At 39.7% G+C, this 23,748-nt stretch overlaps 1 protein-coding gene across 2 annotated transcripts; it reads left to right on the top strand.

Annotated features, from left to right (window-relative positions):
* The first annotated feature begins 1,113 nt into the window (after positions 1 to 1,113).
* Positions 1,114 to 22,863, top strand: LOC129771081 (uncharacterized). 2 transcript variants are annotated; one of them, XM_055774396.1, is made up of 4 exons: positions 1,114 to 1,234; positions 1,304 to 1,339; positions 18,295 to 18,381; positions 22,604 to 22,863. In XM_055774396.1, exons 1-4 carry the CDS (start codon positions 1,127 to 1,129, stop codon positions 22,745 to 22,747), a joined length of 375 nt encoding a protein of 124 aa, XP_055630371.1. In that variant the 5' UTR covers positions 1,114 to 1,126; the 3' UTR covers positions 22,748 to 22,863. The 2 variants fall into 2 exon arrangements, with proteins under 2 accessions (XP_055630371.1, XP_055630372.1); XM_055774397.1 differs by lacking the exon at positions 22,604 to 22,863 and adding an exon at positions 18,802 to 19,478.
* The last annotated feature ends 885 nt before the right edge of the window (positions 22,864 to 23,748 follow it).

Raw genomic sequence — 23,748 nt, 5'->3', positions numbered from 1 at the left:
CGTGGGTTCGCTATCTTAAACTTATATGACAATTTCCGAGCACCATTCCTGTTATTTTGTCGGTGTTTTCATCAGTAGAAGAGGTCGTCCTTGACGTGGGAAATCGTTCATCTTTTCTTGGCCGTCTTTAAATGCCTTATACCATGCATACACACTTATTTTCGACATTGTGAGTCATCTAGTGTATTCTGCAACATTTTCAACGTTTCGGCACAAGAAATTTTGTTCGCAACACAAAATTTCACACTACACTGAAGTCGCTCTTTACGCGGTTTTTGATACGCGGTTTTATATCACGCGGCACGTATCAACCGCGTGAAAATTCAATATGCTAATTGATGTGACTTTTCATGAAATAAGTTTGTGTTGTATCACTGATTAGTAGTTGAGAAATAAAAAGAGATACAGATATCATGAATGTAGCATGCCAAGAAAAAACAGTTAATCAATTGTTAGAATATGGGTTGCATTTTAAACTAACAATTCACTGTTTGTTAGATTTTTACACGGATTTTGAAAATTACCTAGTTTATTTTTACGCGGATTTTGGAATTTACGCGATTTTCTTTTACACGGTTTTTGTTCACGCGGAACGTATCCCCCGCGTAAAAAGCGACTTCAGTGTATATCTTTGACCAATAGAATTATTCATATCAATAATCGTTGAGCAAACAAAAAGTTAACTTGTTCTTGATGATGCTGTAAACAAGCTAAACTTGATTCAGTACATTTGGTACTGGAACACCTAAACAGCATCGACAGTGGTCTCAGCTAAACCGCTGAATGATTCGGCAATGCACTCAATTTAGAAATGTTTAAGTTGAGTAAAGGAAAACAATCCTGCGGTAGTGTTCATGTATCAATACTATACTAGAATATTCTAATACTCTTCCAGCTGGGTCTCTACAAACATGCTAATGATGTAGTGATACAATATAAATTCCAATGACCAGTAAGTTGTTTTAAAAACAAAGTTACAACGTGTTTTACAAACAAATTGTATTGTAAATTGTAAATCTAATTTGTAGAAAATTAAAACACAAACGGACCGACACAGAACCGTACAAAATCAACGACAATGCAAATACAACACGACGATTACGACGGATAATTATCCCGTGTTAGAATGTTATATAAACTCGATAACTCTTCGAGGCCTATCATATTTGGCAAAATGAAACTGATTTTCGTCGCGCTAATAGTTTTGGTTTCGACCTGGCAAATACTAACCGAGGTAAGTGCAGTGTGCAATTAGAAAGCCTACCCGGTAACTGAATGCGTTCCTTGTTGTTTCTTCTTTTAGGATGTCGTCAAACCTCTCGGTGTGTCGGAGCCAAAGGTAAGCTATAGGAACAAATATGACCGTGTTTACGTGCAGATAAGAAGTGTGTTGAAAAGCACAAGATGTCATACCTATTTGACTTACTATATCACTTGAGCAAAACCGATAGCAAAATTTTTTATAACTGAAAGCAATCGTAGTTTTGACATACTACATGGGCTGAAAAGTCCCGGAATTTTTAATGAAAACAATCATTTCTGGGCAAAGCTGTATTTATTCCTCAACATAGTTTCCTTCGAGAACAATACTCCCACTTGTTTTTTTTTAAATGCCTACGGCCTCCTATAACTCGCGTAACTTCACTTTACGGTCGTTCAAAACGAGTCGATGCACTTGTTTTACGATTTCTGGATTCGTAGCCTCTCTTGGCCTTCCGGAGCGAGGTTGTACGGCCCATTTTAAATTCACCAAACCGCTGACAAACTGTTGTTCTCGAAAGAGAAGAAGTGTAATAACATTGTGTCAACCACTGCATTGATTGTTCAGCAGTTTTTCCCATCAACAATCAATGTTTGATCAAAAAACGTTATTCCTCTTTTTCCATTTTTTATACGAATGCTCAGGTAGTGACACTTAAACAACTGTAGTTTGTGAACAAATTAACTAAATGTCATGAAACTTCACACATAAGTTAGAGACAGATGAACCTCTCGAAATGAATCTTGTTTATTTTTTGGTGGCGCCATCCGATGAAAAATCCCGGGACTCTTCAGTATGTACTTTTGTGATAGTAACAGAAGGTAGATAATTTGACTAAAATACTCGTGAATATCGTTTCGTCCTTCCAAAATAGTCCCCCTCAGAATAATGGCTTTTGTACTTACACTGAGGGAAATAATCAGTATATATTACATTCTTTTGGTAAATGTTACAAATTTATATTCATTTTCTACCGTACTAATTATTGGTATATGATAAATGATGTTAGTTCGTCCGATTTTAGGTGTGTTCACGCAACTAGTAAATGCAAATCAATTTTTTTTATGAAAATCACATGCAATCAAGACGAGTTTAGGGTTGTTGAAAAGCCCCAAGTCTAGTTGCTAATAAAACCATAAGGCGTTCAATTTGTTCAATTTCCTATTTCCTATCTACAGATTCTTGGTTTTATAATGACTAAAAAATGTGTATAAATACCTATTATTCTGATAGATATTGTAACCCTGGTGCAGCTCAATGCCTTTATCCGGATCGTACATGACTACAACCAAGGTTACCAGCTATAATTTTAAAAAATCAGGAAAAATTAAAAATTAAAATTAGGAAGAAATCAAGATAGCTCATATTGGGTTGTCCGGAACGTTCGTGCCGATTTCTGGGAAAACAAAAGCATCATTTTTATAGACGGACTTACATACAATTTTATTATACATTTTGTTCCACAATCTTCCGTCATCTTTCACTCAGCTCAAAAATTCTATCCTATCAGAACATGTTTGTTTTCTCGTATTTTGTATAGAGTTGAAGTTCTTGCCATTGAGAGAATTTCGCAGGGATCTTTTGACCGTAGGATTACGAAAACCGCTCACGAGTTTTCTCGTATTTCGCGTTCTGTCTGCTACAGATGATGGATGGTTAAATCCTTGGTTTGCCATCAATCTAACAAGGCCTACCGACGGCTCGCCTTCGTCTCATCCACATCGAAGCGTACAAGTTTGCCCCAAAACGTGCGGTCCTTAATATGTTAATACCTCTTTGTCAGCTAAACGGAGTAGTATTAAAATCGCTCTCTTCGAAAGACAAAATGTCCAAGAGTTATATTCTTGTTAATTATTAACCCGGGAACGTGTTTTAATAGCTTGATAATTGCTTGAAAAACAGGCCATTGAAATCACACAAATCTGTATGTAAGCCGGTGCCCGCTCGGAAATCCATTCAGTTGTAATTGCGAAGTGACAGGGAAATAATCGCGATCGCTCACCTAAACACTATGATTTTCTCTCACAATCCCATTTCTTTTCTGCCACCGGACTGAACGTAAACGAAGTATCGATGATAATTCGCTATAGATTTAGAAATGGTACCATTGACTATGGATTTGATATCAGAGGATACGAAATGTATCATATGGAGTAGAGAATCTTTCACCATATTATGCAGTTATAACATAATTATAACTTATGATGTACACGAATGCTTGTTTAAGAGGGGAAAGAGAGAGGGTCATGATTTGCGCTTGGTATGTCAGAGAAGGAATCGTTTCCTCTTTTGAGCCCTAACATTTCTTTTCTGGCTCAATGAAGTTGTATGATAATCACTTCATTCTAGAGATAAAATGTCTAAGAGTTATATGTTATATTATTGTTATATTATTTATATGATTGATTGCTAAGCCAACAGCAGTCCTACGTCCACCTTCCAGTTTTCCCAAAAAGCTACAGCATCACTACAGTTAATTGTAGAGAAATAAATGTTCAACATGTCTTTGAATTCATCGTTCATACTTTTTAATGTATCTTCATTCATCAAATTAGGGAAGCATATCTGCAGTGGATGAATTTTTGAATGTTTTGACATAGGACTATGTCTTTGTTTTCATTATGGGGGGGGCACTCTACGAAAAATGTAACGTTTTATTAATAATTTTCAAACGCATATTATTCAAAATAGAAATTGCGACATATGTTGTGTTATATACCATTAGACAGGAAATTTATCCAACTTTTTTTTTTGCTTAAAAGATGAACAGTGAATCTGGTAAAAAAAAGTTAACAACTTGACGATTAAAAAGGGGTATGTTTTCTTTCGACTGCACTTACCACTCACTTTCCTCCCCGACGCAACGAGCAATCTTTTTGCCTAACTTCGGGCGTTAACTCACAATGTGGTTTGATGCGAATTATGAATTATTCTTCATTTACCGATAAAAGGCATTTATCAGTTATTGTATTGAATGTTGCCCAATCAATGCGTGCTCAATTACCCATTTACCAATGTTCTGGACAACGAAGGAGAAAATGCTTTTGACGTGAGACTACGTCTAACCGGAGTATATGGGGGGTAAAATGAAAACCTAAACACAGAACATGCAGGGAAAAATGAAAGATTGCTTATAACTCGAACATTTCTTACTGGATCGGAGAGATGTTTGCATCAATTGATAGGGAATATTTCTACGCTTATTTTTAATTAATAAAATGTTATTTTTCATTAGATGAACAATTGAATAACTGTTAAAATGCTAAGCGTTATCGAAACGCCCTAACTGCCTCGTTTTGATTGGCCCGATTTACGGTTTTCCCGACACAGCCATCAAAACTAAGTAGCCTTGGAGAAATCGGCATTGAAAATACATGCAAGTTGGGGGTATTTTTATTCCGACTTAAATGTGTTTCTCTAACATAGACTTCGAATCCATGGAGCGTGGGGAAATTGGACTTGCGAATTCATGCAAGTCGGAAATTGTTTCATTCAATCAAAAATTTAATCAACACAAACAAATGATTGCTAAGCTGAGATAGTCCCACGTCAACCATGCGGTTATATCATAGCTATAACCCACCTATTTTTTTATTTTTTTAACCCCAATACATTTCTGTAGTCATAGATTTATTTGACTTTGATTTGATTTATGTAGATCTTAACTATTTAGACTTGTGTTCAAAAATGATAAATAGCATTTTTGTGTACATTTTTGAACAGAATGTGGTTCCGGATTCTATCACGTTATCTCATCTAACCCGTTTAAGAGATACAAGTTCATACAGGAAACGTTTTTTTTCAAGGCTTCCATTTGATGTATCGAAAGAGAAAAAAATTCAGATTTTTAACAATGGAAAAACTCAATTCAAATGCAATTACTACACACAATCACAGTCCTATGTCACGATCCCGTCTGTGCCCCTAGGCCCAGACCCACCAACTTTTAATGTTATTCAATGTTATTTGATTCTATTATAGATATATTTACTATAGTTTCACCATCAAAGCTGATTCTACTTCGAATCTTTGATTCTACTTCCTCTTGTCTCATATGTTATATTATGGGCTCAGTTTGGGCCGTGCGTGTGACAAAGTATGCGAAAAGGTTCAATGCGTGCTTATTTGCAATGTGTCTTTTGTTTCGCTCGCTCATTGTGCTCTTATATTGCTATGGCATATCTATGTATATAAAAATGGATTTCTGTCTGTCTGTCTGTCTGATTCTTATGGACTCGGAAACTACTGAACCGGTCGACATGACAATTGATATGTAGGGGTTTTTGGGGTCGGGGAAGGCCCTTATGATAGTTCGAGACCCCTGCCGAACAAATGAAACACAAATTTCTACATTACACGAGAATTAATTAAGCAAATGAAATAAAATTTGGAATATGGACGTTTTAGGGTGCAATACATGTTTCTATGGTGGTTAAACACTTCACCCCCTCTCTGAGGGGGGGCTGCCATACAAATGAAACACAAATTTGTACATAGCTCGAGAATTAATCAAGCAAATGATACGAAATTTGGCGTATGGAGGTTTTAGAGTACAATAAATGTTTTTACGGTGGTTAGACACTCCACCCCCCTCTCTCAGGGGGATCTGCCATACAAATGAAAGACAAATTTCTGCATAACTCGAAAACTAATCAAGCAAATGAAGCCAAATTTAGCATGCGAAGGTTTTAGGGGACACGAAATGTATCTATGGTGAATAGAAACTCCTCCTCTCTCTCTCTCTCTGAGGGGGAAGGGGCCATACAAATGAAGCATATATTTCTGCATAGTTCAAGAACTAATCAAGCAAACGGAACCAAATTTGGCATGTGGAGATTTTAGGGGGCAAGAATCATTTATAAGGGTGTTCATCACTCCTCCCACCTTTCTAAGGGGGGCTGCCATGGAAATGAAAGAAAAGTTTCTGCATAACTCGAGAACTATTCAAAGCAAATGGCATATGTAGGTTTTAGAGAGCAACAATTTTTTCATGGTGGTTTGACACTCCTTTCCCCTCTTTAAAGAGGAAAGGGGAGGGTGCTGAACAACCCGAGAACTAATCAAACAAATCAAATAAAACTTATAGAGGTTTTAGGGATCGATAAACGTTTCTATGGTAGTTCGACACTTCTCCCCCCTCTCTAAAGGAGGGCTGCCATACAAATGAAACCCGTACTTCTGCATTACTCGAGAACTAATCAAGCAAATGAAGCCAAATTTGGGATGTGAGGGTTTTTGGGTACGAGATATGTATCTATGATGGTATGACACCCCTTCCTACACTAGAAAGGAGAGGGGGTTTCATAAAAAATAATGTACATATTTCAACTAAACATGACAATTGAAAATTTTCGGAAACACTGAAGGAAAATGAGAAAATTCGAAAAATTCTATTCGCATGTGTTCTACAATTGCATATTGACAAGCGTAGTAAATTTTGGACGGGACGAAGTTTGCCGGGTCAGCTAGTATATTATACAAATGCTGTACTAGGTATCGTAGAGTACATTTTCTGTTAATTTTAGGCTCATTTAATGTAATAATTCGGGATGCCAAACATTTGCTCAAAATTTATATTGTAAGTACATCGGGATCGAAGACTAAAACAATGTCTTCAACATCACGAACATCAAATCGTCGCTCAGCGTTCCGCACACCTAAAATCTTCAACCCATCGATCAATTGTTTTCATATTTCTTCGGCCATTTTATTTTTAGTCTTTGTCTCGTTGGACTTCATTTAATATCGTGGATCCTTCTTCGAAAATGACTCAAAACTGTCTCGTCGCACTTCTGTAGGTGTACAACAGCATCAGCAATTTTCATAATTCGAATTACAATAACAATACTGTTTTTCAAATTGTTAAAGTTTGTTTCAATTTGTCAAAGATTCCACAAAAACACGAGTCTCAATATTTCAAATTTAGAATAGAACTAACATCGAAAATTTGAACGTTTTTGTATTGCTTGTGAAACGGACAGCTGACAGTAATAAGGCGCAACGTTACACGGTTAATATGTGAGTCGTAGAAGTTTGTTTCTCACAACATGAATGTCTTTAGTCATATTTTTACCGCTAACAAATGTATCTACAGTAGGGTGCCAATGGATGTATGGGAAAAAATCGACCCTAAAATTTCAAAAAGTTACTCAATACAAAATGTTCACCACCTCGAAAAAAATACCCTTTGCCAAATAAAGCCTGTCCACGTTAAGTTTCAGACACCAAGATGATACCAGTAAAACAAAAATTCACGTAATACAACAAAACCGATTGTTTATTTCAGTAAAATAGACTTATACCTAAAACAAGGGAAGCTTACTTCGATGTTAATTACGTTGTCTGTAAAATTCACGAACTTTCTTGGGAACATCTGCCATTAGGTTCCGTACAGTATCTTCAGATATGCTAGCGGCGGTGCTTTTCCATCTCCTCTTGAAATCATTAACGATATTCGCTTTTCTTCTTAGTTTCGAATAGTTTTCGCTTAATCAGAGCCCAGTACTTTTCCATTGGGTGAAGTTCTGGACAGTTCGGTGGATTTGCTGTTTTCGGCACATATCTGACCACATGTTCATTATACCATTTCAGGATGAATTTTGTATAGTGACAAGAGGCCAAATCTAGCCAAAACAACGCTGGAGAGTCGTGGCTTCTTATGTATGGTATCAACCGCTTCTGGAGACATTCCTTCTCGTAGACATCTTTGTTGATAGTGCCGGTAGAGACGAAAGATTTGGATTTTCAGCCACAACTCACCAAGCCTGTCAAACCAAGTACTTTTTGGGGAATTAGACTGCTTCTTGGTCCGGAAACACTCGGCTACGACATTCCTTCGCATTGCAGTATGAAAAGCGAGACCCGGAAGCTGTTCGAAGTCTTCGAGAACATAAGTTTCATCGTCCATTATGGTTTATGAACATTTTTGCAAAAACTGGGTGTAGAGCACCTTAGCACGGCTTTTCGCAGGGAAATTTTGTTTATCATCACGATTAGGCACCCTTTTCACTTTGTACGCCTTCAGTCCATGCCTCTGCTTCACTTTTTGTATATATGATTTTGATTTTCAAACCTTTCGAGCCACATTTCTAACTGAAAGGTTGGGATGTTTCTCAATAATGGCAACCATCTCTCGGTCCATCTGTCGGGAGCATACTTTCCGATTTGTCCCGCTTCCAACCTTCCGATCCAAAGTTAAGCGCTGGTCAAACGATTTGCACACACTAAACACGGTACTCTTCGGCAGTTTTAGCTTTTTGGCGAGATCGCGTACCGACAGTGTTGGATTTTGCTGCTGTTCGCGCAAAATGCGTTTGCGTACTTCCTGAAAAAAATGTAAACATGTTAGACATCGAAATAAAGAGGAGGGTTTCAGCTGTCATGTATATTTCTTTGATTAGTGAAATATTTCATAAACTGCACTGAAAGAAAAGTGTCCGAAATTCAACATGGACAGGTTTTAACAGCTCAATCGAACTTAAGGGAGAGTGGCGCAAAGCGCTCAAAGTTTGAGTTTTTCGACACTCAAATTTTCAAAAACACTCAAATTTTAACGTTTGTCACACTAGTAAATGAAGTCCGAATGAGCTAATATTTTGCATAGGGTATACTATCGTGCAAATCAACATTTCGTGGCATGTTCCGAATGCAAACCGAGATAACTAGTTTAATTGGCACCCAAGACCATACTTTTCGTTTCGTATTCCGAAAAAAACCAAGTCCCACAGTGCCGATTTTTGACAAAAATTTTGTTTTCAAGATGACACTAGATCTCGACGTTTCATGCCATTTTAAGACATTTGGCATAAATTCTTTTTTTTCGAAAATTCCGATTTCCTTTACTCCTCCCCTTGAATGATTTTTCGATTTAAAAAAAAACTCATACTTTGACCGCTTTGCGCCACTCTTGAGCTGTTATTTCGCATAGGGTGTTTTTTCGAGGTGGTGAACATTTTTTAACTAACTTTTGGAAATTCGAGAATAAATCTACTTAAAATTCTTGATTTCGGTAACGCAAAAAATACATCATTGCGCATTATGGTTTATGATTTTCAGTTTTTATTCACTTTGGACAAAGGATGATTCAAATATCAAATAGTCCAGAACATCTTCAATAGTGAACTGCCAACAGTTGTCAGTACTATCCACAGCTTTCCTACCAGTCGATATATCCACAATCTGAGACATAATAGTTATCATTATACTTTGATAAAATCTCGGTTTCTATTTGTTTCCAGCAGAAACAGACGACTTCGTCCAGCTCGCCATATTTGAAATGAAGAAAAATAGAAAAAAATCTAGGAAGTTGTGTTCAAGATACGACCGCATTGTTGACGTAGAACTACGCTGTTATTTTATATGAGTCGCTTATTCCTTCGGATAAAGTCTTGTCCAGTTAGAATCCGTACGCGTTGCACATTTTACAGCGGCACAGTCAGTGGCCGCTGCAAGAAAGTTTTTACAGCGGTTTGTTTACAAATGTTTCCTCTTCTGGTGGTAAAAGTTTCAAATTTTTTCGTGCCGTAAGTCCGGAGTTATTCCACATGGAAGACAGAAGAAGAAAATTAATCTTGCACACCCACGTTGACAATCCAACGTGGTCGGGTGCGAAGATCGCGAAACAGTTGGATATCGCTAAAACTACCGTATGTGATGTGCTCAGACGATTCCGCGAGCGGAACAGCGTGGACCGGGCGGTTCAAAAGAAGCGTCGAAGCGGAACCTACGATCGTCAGCTGAATTGGAAGGTGTTGAGAACCGTCAGAGCAAACCCTGGACTGTCCGAACATGATATCGCTCAGAAATACGGTGCCGCTCGTAGTACCGTTCGACGAATCATTCACCGAGCTGGACTTCATTCCTACAAAGCAATCAAGCAACCAAATAGGACGATGAAGCAGAGTCTAGTGACGAAAACTCGCGCTCGTAAGTTGTATTATCAGGTACTAACGAAGTACCATGGATGCCTGCTCCAGGATGACGAAACTTATGTAAAAATGGACTTCGGCCAACTTCCGGGACAAAAATTTTATCTTTCCACGGCACGAGGCGATGTCCCCGCCAAATTCAAGTTCATGTTCATGGACAAATTTGCCAAGAAGATGATGATCTGGCAGGGTATATGCACCTGTGGTGCGAAGACGCCGGTTTTCATCACTACAAAGACCATGGATTCGAAATTGTACAAGGAAGAGTGCCTGAAGGAGCGTGTGTTGCCTTTCATAAAGGCACACAATGGTCCCGTTATGTTTTGGCCTGACTTAGCGAGTTGCCACTATAGCCGGGAGGTTCTCCAGTGGTACCGCGACAACGGGGTGGATTTTATCGAGAAGGAGTTCAACCCACCAAACTGCCCCCAATTCCGCCCAATTGAAAAATATTGGGCGATTATGAAGCGGAAGCTAAAGAAGACCGGAAAAATGGCTCGGGACGCTGCAGGGATGACCAGATTCTGGAAAAAACTGGCCACAGAGGTCGACACTGCCGCTGTGCAACGTTTGATGGGAGGAATCACCAGAAAAGTGAGAAGTTTCATCAGAAATGAAGAAAAATAATTTTAAGGACATTTTTTTGTAAAAGTGCAAGAATATATCTTTCTTTTGGTTGATCACTCTTTTTTGTATGTCATTCTATCTCCGAGTAATAAATGATTTCTTCCGTACGGATTCTAACTGGACAAGACTTTAATAGACTGTAGCCGAGTCTATGTCAATTGCGAAAAGGCCACCGGAATAGCGTTCGAGGTAAATTTCCAATGCATTGACATGAAATAAACTGCGACATACGATCAGCTAGTGTATTGTTTTGCGAAGGCAAGAATGAATCATCAATCAATTATCGTCAACCGATTCAACAATGAAAAAACCATTTCAGAGATTATTCTACTAAGCAGTTGTTTCTAAAATTTCACAGCATTATAGAATAATAAAGTCTTGTCCAGTTAGAATCCGTACGGAAGAAATCATTTATTACTCGGAGATAGAATGACATACAAAAAAGAGTGATCAACCAAAAGAAAGATATATTCTTGCACTTTTACAAAAAAATGTCCTTAAAATTATTTTTCTTCATTTCTGATGAAACTTCTCACTTTTCTGGTGATTCCTCCCATCAAACGTTGCACAGCGGCAGTGTCGACCTCTGTGGCCAGTTTTTTCCAGAATCTGGTCATCCCTGCAGCGTCCCGAGCCATTTTTCCGGTCTTCTTTAGCTTCCGCTTCATAATCGCCCAATATTTTTCAATTGGGCGGAATTGGGGGCAGTTTGGTGGGTTGAACTCCTTCTCGATAAAATCCACCCCGTTGTCGCGGTACCACTGGAGAACCTCCCGGCTATAGTGGCAACTCGCTAAGTCAGGCCAAAACATAACGGGACCATTGTGTGCCTTTATGAAAGGCAACACACGCTCCTTCAGGCACTCTTCCTTGTACAATTTCGAATCCATGGTCTTTGTAGTGATGAAAACCGGCGTCTTCGCACCACAGGTGCATATACCCTGCCAGATCATCATCTTCTTGGCAAATTTGTCCATGAACATGAACTTGAATTTGGCGGGGACATCGCCTCGTGCCGTGGAAAGATAAAATTTTTGTCCCGGAAGTTGGCCGAAGTCCATTTTTACATAAGTTTCGTCATCCTGGAGCAGGCATCCATGGTACTTCGTTAGTACCTGATAATACAACTTACGAGCGCGAGTTTTCGTCACTAGACTCTGCTTCATCGTCCTATTTGGTTGCTTGATTGCTTTGTAGGAATGAAGTCCAGCTCGGTGAATGATTCGTCGAACGGTACTACGAGCGGCACCGTATTTCTGAGCGATATCATGTTCGGACAGTCCAGGGTTTGCTCTGACGGTTCTCAACACCTTCCAATTCAGCTGACGATCGTAGGTTCCGCTTCGACGCTTCTTTTGAACCGCCCGGTCCACGCTGTTCCGCTCGCGGAATCGTCTGAGCACATCACATACGGTAGTTTTAGCGATATCCAACTGTTTCGCGATCTTCGCACCCGACCACGTTGGATTGTCAACGTGGGTGTGCAAGATTAATTTTCTTCTTCTGTCTTCCATGTGGAATAACTCCGGACTTACGGCACGAAAAAATTTGAAACTTTTACCACCAGAAGAGGAAACATTTGTAAACAAACCGCTGTAAAAACTTTCTTGCAGCGGCCACTGACTGTGCCGCTGTAAAATGTGCAACGCGTACGGATTCTAACTGGACAAGACTTTATATACATGTATATACTGGTTATAGTTTCGAATCGTACTGCATTGGATCAGATTACATCGTGCTACACCGTCCAATAACACCTCGATAGCAGAATATTGTTGTTCGAGTCCAGATCGCACCGACATAGGATACGCGAAATTGTTTCCGTTGGTAGTGTATGACCAAACCAAGTTTGGCTGATTGTAGTCACCCGTGACAACAATGATGTCGATTCCGGCACGTTCACGTACTTTTTCTATACAGCTTACGTGACTCGCCATAAGATTCCTATCACCACGTTTTTCGCAGGGTAGGTAGAAAGATCCAACAAAAATTTTGCAGTCTGTAACCGATCTCTGTACGAACACTTGCTCAAGACTATCAACCATTCCTTCGGTGCATAAACAAGAATTGAAGACTTTCCTGACAGCAATTAAAACGCCTCCTCCTACTTTACGCAAGCTATTTTTATGATTGCGATCCATCCTGAACACGTTGAAACTATTGCCGAACAGTTGAACAGAGTTGATTCTTTCGTCCAACCATGTCTCAACTAGCACTATGACATCGTATTCCACTTCCAAACAAGCCAGAAAAAAAGCCATCAATTTTGGATTTCAGACCACGAACGTTCTGGTAGTAGAAGCGGATCGGAGAGCACGAATCATTGTTAGACGTTGAACGCGCCTCGCTAGAGCCATCGATGCCATCCACGACTCATCGCTGCCATTAACAGGGTTGACGACCCGCTGGTCTATGGCTGTTGGCTGAGGAGATCTGTGAATGGTGAATGAATCAGGAAGCGTATTGGTCGAAGTGGATGTGTTCTTGCCTGGATAAGCAGGCTGGGAGACCTCTTCTAAAGCTACAGACACAAGACCGGGACGACTGCGATGATTGGAACCAAATCGATTTGATTGCAGGGATGAACTGGTTGGTTGATCGGTCACGACTGGTCTGCACATAAAAGAGGCTCCCATAGTGCTTATTGACGTGCATCCCGGTAACCGCTTAACACCTCCAGTACTCTCAATATGATGAGAAGCTTGATGGTAGCGAACATTTTGCGAGGAATTGCTGAAAGCCGAAATTTTGTGAGAGAACGACGATTCAGTATCGGAAAAAAAACTTGCCTGGCAGAACAGGCTGGGCTACCCTGTCTCCACCATCGAACACAGGGACGGGACGACTGCGGCAGTGACTGAAGTGATATGGTTCGACTGTGCCGAGGGGATAAGGGCTGCCCATATAACCTGTTTGTGTGCGTCCCGAGTTGTCCTCGATGCTGAATGTTAATGATGGTAGGTCGTTTTTTGCTAACACTATGACAAATTCGGACGAGTTGAAGCAGAATCGTTTTTTGGGTTGTGTTCGAAAGCCCGGATGGTGACACCTTCAGGCCAATACCAACGATCGCTGACCACGTTTGAAACAGCTTTACTGACTGTTACTTTAAATGAAACGAATGACAAGTCATCCAGGCTTTTCCCACGAGGAACTAGCTTCACAACTTTGACCAGAGACGAGTCCACATTTACAATGTCATGTATATGTTGTTTAACATCGTCCTCCCTTTGATCTGGGGTAAACGGGGTCACATAGAACGCTGCCATGTCGTCAGTAGCCTGTCCAATCTTAGCAACGTTCAAAGTCCCTGTGCTACGCCGGATAACGTTACCACCAGATTGGTTTCTGTTAGTGGGTGAGGTGTGATGACCGGAGATGCCAGAGTGTGGCCTATTACTGTTACCAACAGCATGGACAAGAGATGAAGACTCGTTCACTGATTGTTTATCCGAGTTTTCGATTGGTACAGCCGGCGTAGATGCAAACGTGTTAGAAGTGGTCCTAGACTGTTGTTTTGCTAATATTTGCTCGCGTCGGTTTCCAACCATGAGTCTGTCCGGTTGTTGTTGCGCAACAGAGCTGTTGATTTCATCCAACACTTCAAAAAATGATGACTCATCGCAAGACCTCGAGCGATTGATGGGACCGATGGTATCATCGAGGTTTAGCTGATCGATGTTTTGGAGAAATGACGACTTATCTGATAATTGGATGGTTTGTTTACATTGCTGCTATGAGCCGTAGAGCGTCTTGTTGATAGTGCGAAGGTTATCGCCGTAGTTGCCTAAGCGTGTATCTATAGAATCCGTACGTATCAGCAGTTCTCGTAACGCTTTCATAATGATGCTCTCTCGATTGTGTGTAGCGGGATTGAAACTCAGTCCACAGGAATCACAAAACCAGAGCAATCCAATTCTTGCTGTCCATGCTGAGTAATGGTGCTTTGTTAGTCCAACACAGGTGTGATGGAAAATAAGACCGCAGGAGCCACTACACGAAATCGTCTTGCCAGCACTCAAGGATTGTGAACAGGCTTGGCAAGAATCCATATTTCCAAGATAGAAGCTCACGATTTCAGCTGTGTTATAGAGTCACGCTAGACGACAGTGATGACAGGTTTTAGAAGCGCCTACGGTTATGCAATGCTCACGACGAAAGAGCTTCCGATGATTCGAGTAGATGCAAACTCGATAAGATGAGAAGCTTAGGAGCGAAAGTTGATCTACTATCCAGTAGATGTCGCTTACGGAAAAAAAAATTGGCGTGGAGAGTAGTGTGCTTTTGATATATTGTTTCACTAACAAAGCACAGAACTCGCGAAAAAACAAAAATGTATAATAACGGTACACCGGATAAATTCACAAACGTTAATTTTCAGACACAGAGCACTTCTGAACAATATCGATATGAAAACAACATTAAACGAAATAGAAAAACATCAAAAATATCATGAAAAAATGCGACCGGAGAAAAAGCATTTGTTTACACAAAGCAGTGCTGGCAATTATATATATACTTGCTACATGCTACATGTCATATCATGCTACATGTTATTTGGTATTGCCTCAAAGGAATCGCACCTCTTGGCATCGTTCGTACAACGTAAACCAAGTGCCAAACAAGCGTTCGCCATTGCATGCATACAGAGCCACACATTGGTGGCTTGAAACTACTAGGAATATAAACACTTCTCATCATTTTGCGCTATTCTCAAAAGAAACGCTTCTGCTAATATAACTGGCCTCGAAAAAAGTTGCATTACTTTCTCATACTCGAGAGAAGCGCAGCTGTCACCCTTAGTGGATGAAGTTTTACTACTGGCAAGTAAAACCTAATCACATACAAAATTCCAGAACGACATTTACTTTCTTGGTGACTAAACAAGCGAAATAAACTCTTTTTGTTAATACCAACAACCTCTAAAACAGAAGCAATGTAGTAGATTATCATCCATATTAGCGCAAATGCAATCCTAGTTGAAGGCAGTTTTGCGACTGGCACGCGAACGTAAATAACTTTTAACATTCTAGTAAGACATTCAAGATGCTTGGTATTCCCCAAATATTTTTTTAGAGCATAACCTTAACGCCTGCTTCGCCATAACGTCAGTTTAATGACTTGATGCATTCTCAAAGGAACCATGGAAGCCCTTATGATGACGAAAAAGAAACAATGTTAACTGCTTGGAAAAAGACTGAATTATGCCACACAGCTTGTACTCTGCTGTAACTCCCATCGATGCGAATTAGCTGATGAGTTTGTCAAGAGTGACCGCCTTCATCACCAGCGGGGGGAGCTTGATTTTGATTGTTGCCTAGTTAACGGCGCTTACATTTTCGACCGACGCGCCGAAATCGCCTACTTCGCTGTTGTTCGATGGGGTGTCACACTCGCGAAGGCTCGGTTCAGTGCGAGCGCTTCTCACTGCACCAATATCGCGTGCATCATTAGATGACGCTTGCCTTCCTCTTCTTCTTGCTCATCACACATTACGCGAAGCGTCCAATTTATGACGCGGAAAGAAAAATACACGATAAGAATAACGCGAAAAAAGAACAAAAAAACCAAACGAGGATATCCAAGTTTGATCACCACTGGTGGGGTCCAATCTTAGATCGAAGCGCAGCGAAAGCAAAGTGAGCTGGATTGCTCAATAGTCCGATGCCGAATGAAAGTTTGCCTCAGCGAGATCCACTGTTTATACTCTAGGCAAGTATTCCCCTTCATTCTTCTACTTTTGCTTTGTTCACGGAGACTTCAAATCCTACGGTTTATCTTCGTTGGTCGTCGATAAGTTGCTCGTTATTGACAGCTCTGCTCGGGAAAGCACACAAATGGACAGAACAAATGTATGGGAAAATGGAAACGCTTAAAGTTTTCAAGAATTTCAACCATTCACAAACCAGAGGATTCTAATGTATAGCATATTAAACAAATCTTAGGGAATTTCCGATTCGTTTAGTATGTAAATCGCCAAAATCCGTTCGCGGCAAAAATAGTTATTAACGTTAACTTTATTTCATAAAAAGTCATAGGAGGGTTGTTTCCGAGACACGACCGCATAGTTGTCGTACGATTCCGTTAGGCTATCTGTTGATTTTGGATATGTTTGAAGAATTACATTGCTAAATTCTTTGATAATGATTTGGTGGCCCTGAAAAGGGCCATTTTGTTTAGTTGTTGGGTATTGTTTGTACACTCCACCAGTGTTTACCAAGTGATGATGACAGAATTATGGTAAACAGTCGTTGGGTGGTGCGTATCAGATAGAAGAAGCCGAAGTGGAATGAGATATGATGAAAAACCGCCCTCTGTGACCCTAGACGAGATGCCTCCTGTGTTATGTATGGATGAAATAAAGAAAAAAAAACTCACCAATGTAATATAAGATAATTCAAATACCGAACACAATTATCAATTTTTCTCATCAGTAAAAATATGTTACTTCAATATAGAGGAAACATATTTGAAATGGAAAAGGCAATTTTGTTTTACGATTTTAGCTTTCTGAGTGTTTATTCAACCCAATGTGAATTTGATTTGGACTAAAAACACTTAATACCATATGTAGAGCATATGGGGAATCACTTTTTCGAATATTTCTTCATTTTTCCAATTTTTTCTCGCCGCATGAACTTTCCTTGGGTGAAAATGAACACAACAAAACAGACAGCTTAAACCAAACGACCCGTTCTCGAGCGGGGACTCACCTTGGTTTTCATTTATGAAAAATAAAATAAATCGTTTCATATATCAAGTCATTTTTAACACAACTGCTACCATATACAATTTTACAATTACACTTATGCTAAATTTTTCACAATACACGATCGGTCATTGATATGAAATTTCACGAAGCAACCAACATTCAAGTTCCAAATTTAAATTTAATTTGCTAGAATTAATGGTATCACTCACCCTACTTGCAATATAAAAATGCCCCCGACTTGTATATATTTGCAATGCCGATTTTCCTCGGGCAGCTTGATTTTGAAGTCTTTGTTACACATTTCGGTAGAAACAAAAGTTCCCCCTACTTTCATGTATTTGCAATGCCGATTCCCCCCAGGTAGCTTGGTTTTGATGTCTCTGTTAGGGACCCGTCGCGTGTGTTGTCAATTAGAAGGGGATATATCCGTTAGGATACGAGTTGAGTTTTTTCAATTGTTCGATAGTTAGTTTCATGACATATATTATTTTATCCAATATAAAAATTGTTATGAAGTGCCGAAATCGATCGACGCAAAAATTTCATCAATCCATCATGAAATGACTGACCAATAAGCGTTTGAAATTGGACAATTTTCACGATGTGCTAGATTTTAGATTTTCAATTTGTACCCCAATATGTTCCCGAAAGACGTAATCCTACGTCAAAACGTGACCTGTTTTTTGATTTGGCACCCTTAATGAAAGACGTAGTTCTACGTCAAAAAGTACGTTATGTTAAAACTCTTTTCTCATTTCTCGTTTCAGCATATGCCTCAGCCGCCGCAGGTAATAGAGGTAATACCAGAGGAAGAAAAATGCTCGGGTGTATGGTGCAGCATCAAGAAAGTCTGGGTAAATGTCGATGGTAACATCTGATTTCAGGTTGAAAGCAATCTACAATAAAAAGCACTGTGCGTTCTAGTCATATCATAGGTCAACTCAAACAGGAATTTTCCATCTTTCGGTTCTGTTGACCGATAGGTCTGAGCTCATAAGTTAATTTAGTTGATTTATCTGAGATCATTTTCTTCTTCTCGAATGTCGATCAATTCTTGTTTTGTTAAAAGGCAGATGTTTGAAATTTCCAAAAATGAACTCACCGTGAGGGAAAAATTTTGCATCTCTAACGATAATCTTTTTTTTTCAAATGTCATCAAAGAAACTATTTCCGAAATTATGTTCTAGATTTTCAACGTATTGCTCTCGGTCTGAAAAATAGTTTACCTCAAAATAAAACAATAAGAATAATAATGGTTTCAATACATTCATTAGCATAAAACCATCGGCAAGCGATCATTGTTCCATCATTGTGGAAGTATCCCCAAAGGCTCGTACCTGGATAAATGCGAGCTTCCGCTTCCCTAGCGTTTGTAGCGAAAGACGGCGCAAGCGATACATAAAAGCCCGAGGGTGTGCCTTAAATCATTACACGAGTTTTTCCAGATGACAATGTGAAAATAATTTGGTGCCTAATAAACAACACTATCGAAGAGCTCTTTATTTTGCCTTAATAAAAAACAGGAAGTGGGTTATATCTATGGTATAACCGCAAGGGTGACGTAGGACTATCGTTGATTTAGAGATCATTTGTTTGGAGTTGAATCTAAATCCATTCTGAATGAATGAATAAATGAATATTTGGGAGACTTCGAAAACGAGAGCGTTACGTTGGAGGAACAAGGTTTTATGCATCCAATATAGGATACGAAAAACCTTGTTCTGAAGAATAATCTTCAGAAGCTAACCTGCTAACTGTACTTGATTGACAAATCACAAACCCAAATGTATTATATGGATATTTTATGGATGGAAAACATTAAAATAAACTCTTTCGCTTGAATGTAATTTTCAATTCCAAGGGGAACTGGCAGATTATTTTCCAGCAACGATTAGATATTTCCACATTTTCCTCGATACTGGAAGCCCACCCGTGGTTAATACTAACTCGATAACCACCTGTTAATAGTACTTGATTGAAAAATATTTGGTCACAGTGTTACATGAATAGAAAACATTCAAATAAACTCTTTCACATGAATGTATTTTTAAATTACCAGAGGAACTGGCAGATTATTTTCCAGCAATGATTAGATCTTTCTGGAACTTTCTCGATGCTGAATGGCATCCAAACGGAAAGAATTCTGCGCGTGTATGTGTCGATCCTTCGCCGTCCACCTCCTCCAGCACATTAGGCAACGATCTTGTCGATGTCCTCACGAAAAATGAATGTGTCTCACCACCAGAATATCGCTTAAGTATGCTTTTTGTGTGTGATTGAATCGAGAGAAGGTGTGGTTTACGATGGCAATTTGGAAGGCAAACTAGAGGGGAATGAACTCTCTGAGCTCGGAACTTTCGGCGACTGAGCAATAATCGATTGCGGGCGCATACAATATTGGATACGGAAATATCCTACTGATGGGGAAGAATAATCTTCAGAAGCGATCCTGTTAATTGCGATTGATTGAAAAACCACAAAACCAAATGTATTTGGTCAGTGTTACATGGATAGAAAACATTCAATTAAACTCTTTCACATGAATGTATTTTTAAATTCCCAGAGAAACTGGCAGATTATTTTCAGTAACGATTAGATATTTCCACATTTTCCTCGATACTGGAAGCCCACCCGTGGTTAATACTAACTCGATAACCACCTGTTAATAGTACTTGATTGAAAAATATTTGGTCACAGTGTTACATGAATAGAAAACATTCAAATAAACTCTTTCACATGAATGTATTTTTAAATTCCCAGAGTAACTGGCAGATTATTTTCCGGATATTTCTCGTTGCTGAATGGCATCCAAACGGAAAGAATTCCGCGCGTGTATATGTGTGTGTGTGTGTGTAGCGGCTGCTTCGAGATCTTCCCGGGGAACCGTTTGTGGCATCACTCTCCTCCTGATGGATTCCCTTCTGGCCTAAGGTGCACAAACAGGCTCTTGGTGACACCGTTCATCCGCGCTTTCATGATAAATGAAGAGCTTCACCACAACAGCGACAACATGCTCCAATCGCTGTTCAATTAGAACTGAGTGGATTTCCGAGCGGGGCTCGCTTATATACCGATTGGTGATTTCAATAGCCTGTTTTGAAAGCAATTTTAACACTATTGAAACAAGTTTTTGGATCAAAAAGTAACAAGTATATAACGCGTAGACATTTTATCTTTCGAATGAAGTGTTTATCATACCATTTCGTTCAGTTGTTTAGGAGCTATTAACACTCAAAATCTCGGTCTCCGGCGTAACGCTTTCGTTTTCGAAACTTTGATTTTACACCCCGGTATAGAAATGAAAGACGTAGTCCTACGTCTAAAAACACAACTGAAGAACGTCGTTTGCGACGATCCCTTCACCAGGCATCTCCAACCAAGTTTGCTTCCCATACTTTTGCAATTCCTCTGTCATTTTTGATCTGTCCATGCGACAAAAAATCCATGGAATCCCAGATCATCTACGCTCAGATTCTATTCCGCCGATATTTTCGGCAGAATATGGGGGCATAGTTAGATCTGATGAAATGTTCTTTACTGACGGTTCATTCATAAACGGGTCCACTGGCTTTGGCATCTTCAATGAAAATTCCAGTGCCTCTTTCAAACTCAAAGATCCTTGTTCCGTGTATGTTGCTGAACTGGGTGCGATATACTACGCACTGGGGATCATTGAAACATTGCCCATCGACCACTATTTTATTTTTTCAGACAGTCTCAGCTCATTAGAGGCAATCCGCTCAATGAAGGTTGATAAACGCTCATCTTATTTCCTAACAAGAATAAGACAACTATTGAGTGTTTTGGTCGAAAAATTATTCAAGATTACCTTAGCATGGGTTCCCTCTCATTGCTCGATTCCGGGGAATGAGAAGGCGGACTCGCTAGCTAAGGTGGGCGCTTTAGAAGGCACTCTTTTTGATAGGCAAATTGCTTATAATGAATTTTTCCACATTCCTCGTCAGTACACGTTCGTAAGTTGGCAGCGCATGTGGAGTGGAGATGAGTTCGGTCGTTGGTTACACACGATTATCCCTAAGGTCTCGACGAGTGCATGGTTCAAGGGATTGAATGTTGGTCTTGATTTCATCCGCGTGATATCTCGGCTTATGTCCAATCACTACAACCTAAACGCGCATCTCTATCGCATTGGGCTCGCAGCAAACAATCTTTGTGATTGTGGCGATGGCTACCACGACATCGAGCATGTTGTCTGGTCGTGTATCCGGTTCCATGCTGCTCGCTCTCAGCTCTCCAGAGCATTGAGGGCACAAGGCAGACAACCGGATATCCCCGTCCGGGATATCTTAGGTAGCCGGGATCCTGATCTTCTGCTTCATCTATACCTGTTCCTCAGAAACGCCGATGACAACGTTTAATGATGTTTCCTTCGTTGTGTCCCCGTTTCATATCCCTCCTATCCGATCGATAAACTTTTACTTAGTCGCGGCAATACATACACACACTCTTTACAGATGCACGGGCCGAAGGTTGTGCAGTCCACTGATCATTCAACAAGAGCCAAAGGTTGTACCGCTCATGACAACTCTACACGAACTGATGATTGCGCCGGCTAGTGACCATTCTATCCTGGATTCCTCGAGTCGAAAAAGACGCACCACGCTAGATATGAGGTACAGACTAGGGGGGCGTTGCTGATTAATGGTCAGCTGCATCCCAATAGGATGTATCCCGTGTCGGGCACACGAACAGAGCATTGGAGACAGCAACATCCCAATTACGAACGGCTTTTGCCTGAGGTGATCATGAAACATCAAAATCCATCTGTTCAGAATGGTTTCGAGTGTGGCAAAAGTGCCTTGGACGTAACCGAAACACCACATTGTTTCTGCTTTTCTCAGATGCTAGAGTTGTAGTTTCAAACTTTGCAAAACATCGACCAAATTGTGTGGAACGTAAACATCTCCAACGCGTTTCGTTTTCTCCAATGTTTCCACAAAAAAACAGTTTCCAAGATTCAGCTTTAGATTCTCAGTTCTCAATATTGCTTTCAGTCTGAAAATCAGTTTACCTCTGAACATAATAATATATCAATGATTTCAATACATTCACTAGCAAAAGACCATCGGCAAGCGATCGATCCCCACAACCGAAGAGGAAAGTATTGTTAAGAGGTCACCGATGCAATGGTGGAATAGATGGAAAGAATACAAAATTACACAAACATATGGGGAAGCTCCGAAAAGGGATTGGAAATAAACTTCACATACCAGCCTGGAGATGTGCCTGCGAAAAGCTTCTGTTTTGATATTACATCTGTCTAAAATAAGCAGCTATAACACATTGAATACCAAATAAAAAACATCGACGAAGAACATTCCTTCTCAGATTCATTGAACATAAATGATTTATTTAGATAAATTGTTGAAGAACACTTTCCACTGCTCGTTCCCATTATATGGCAATTTGTAGAATCGCTGTTGGAATGATGAATCATCATCGATACCCTGTTCTGTCGTGAAATATATTACTGTGGAGGAGGACCCTAAGCATGGAGTTTAATCAAATATAACGTATACAAAACTGAAGCATTTCATTATGTCAGCCTCGATTTCCAGGATATTTTCCACAATCACGTTTATTTTCAGAAAGTTTACTTTTGACGTAGGACTACGTCTTTCATTAAGGGTGCCAAATCAGAAAACAAGTCACGTTTTTATGAAATAAAGTTAACGTTTATAACTATTTTTGCGGCGAACGGATTTTAACGATTCGCATACAAAACGAATCGGAAATTTTTTAAGACTTGTTTGATATGCTATACATTACAATCCCATAGTCTGTATATGGTTTAAATTGATGAAAATTGGAAGCATTCCCATTTCCCCATACATTTGTTCTATCCATTTGTGTGCTTTCCCGAACAGAGCTGTCAATAACGGGCAACTCATGCAGCCTGGTGCATCTTTTAGACGCGTGTTTGATGCTTGTTAAATGGCGATGCACGGAAAATGCTTCTCGTTAAACACTCAGTGCAATGCGTGCATTGATTAAAAGAAACAAATTGCGACATATGACCAATTAGTGTACTGTTCTCGCAGAGACGAGAAAGCATCGTTGCTTCTCGAAATGGTTCAAAAAACCACGCAAGCCATTACACCTTTTCAGGGTCCCCGGATTTTTTTACTGAATAGTTATTCATGATCTTTCGACGTATTCGCAAGTAATATCCGAAATAATACACCAATAAATTTCAAAAA

This window comes from Toxorhynchites rutilus, chromosome 2, assembly GCF_029784135.1.
Source record: "Toxorhynchites rutilus septentrionalis strain SRP chromosome 2, ASM2978413v1, whole genome shotgun sequence".
Taxonomy (NCBI): Eukaryota; Metazoa; Arthropoda; class Insecta; order Diptera; family Culicidae; genus Toxorhynchites; species Toxorhynchites rutilus.
Note: the sequence above shows the minus strand (reverse complement) of the source record. Positions and strands in the feature narration are given on the sequence as shown.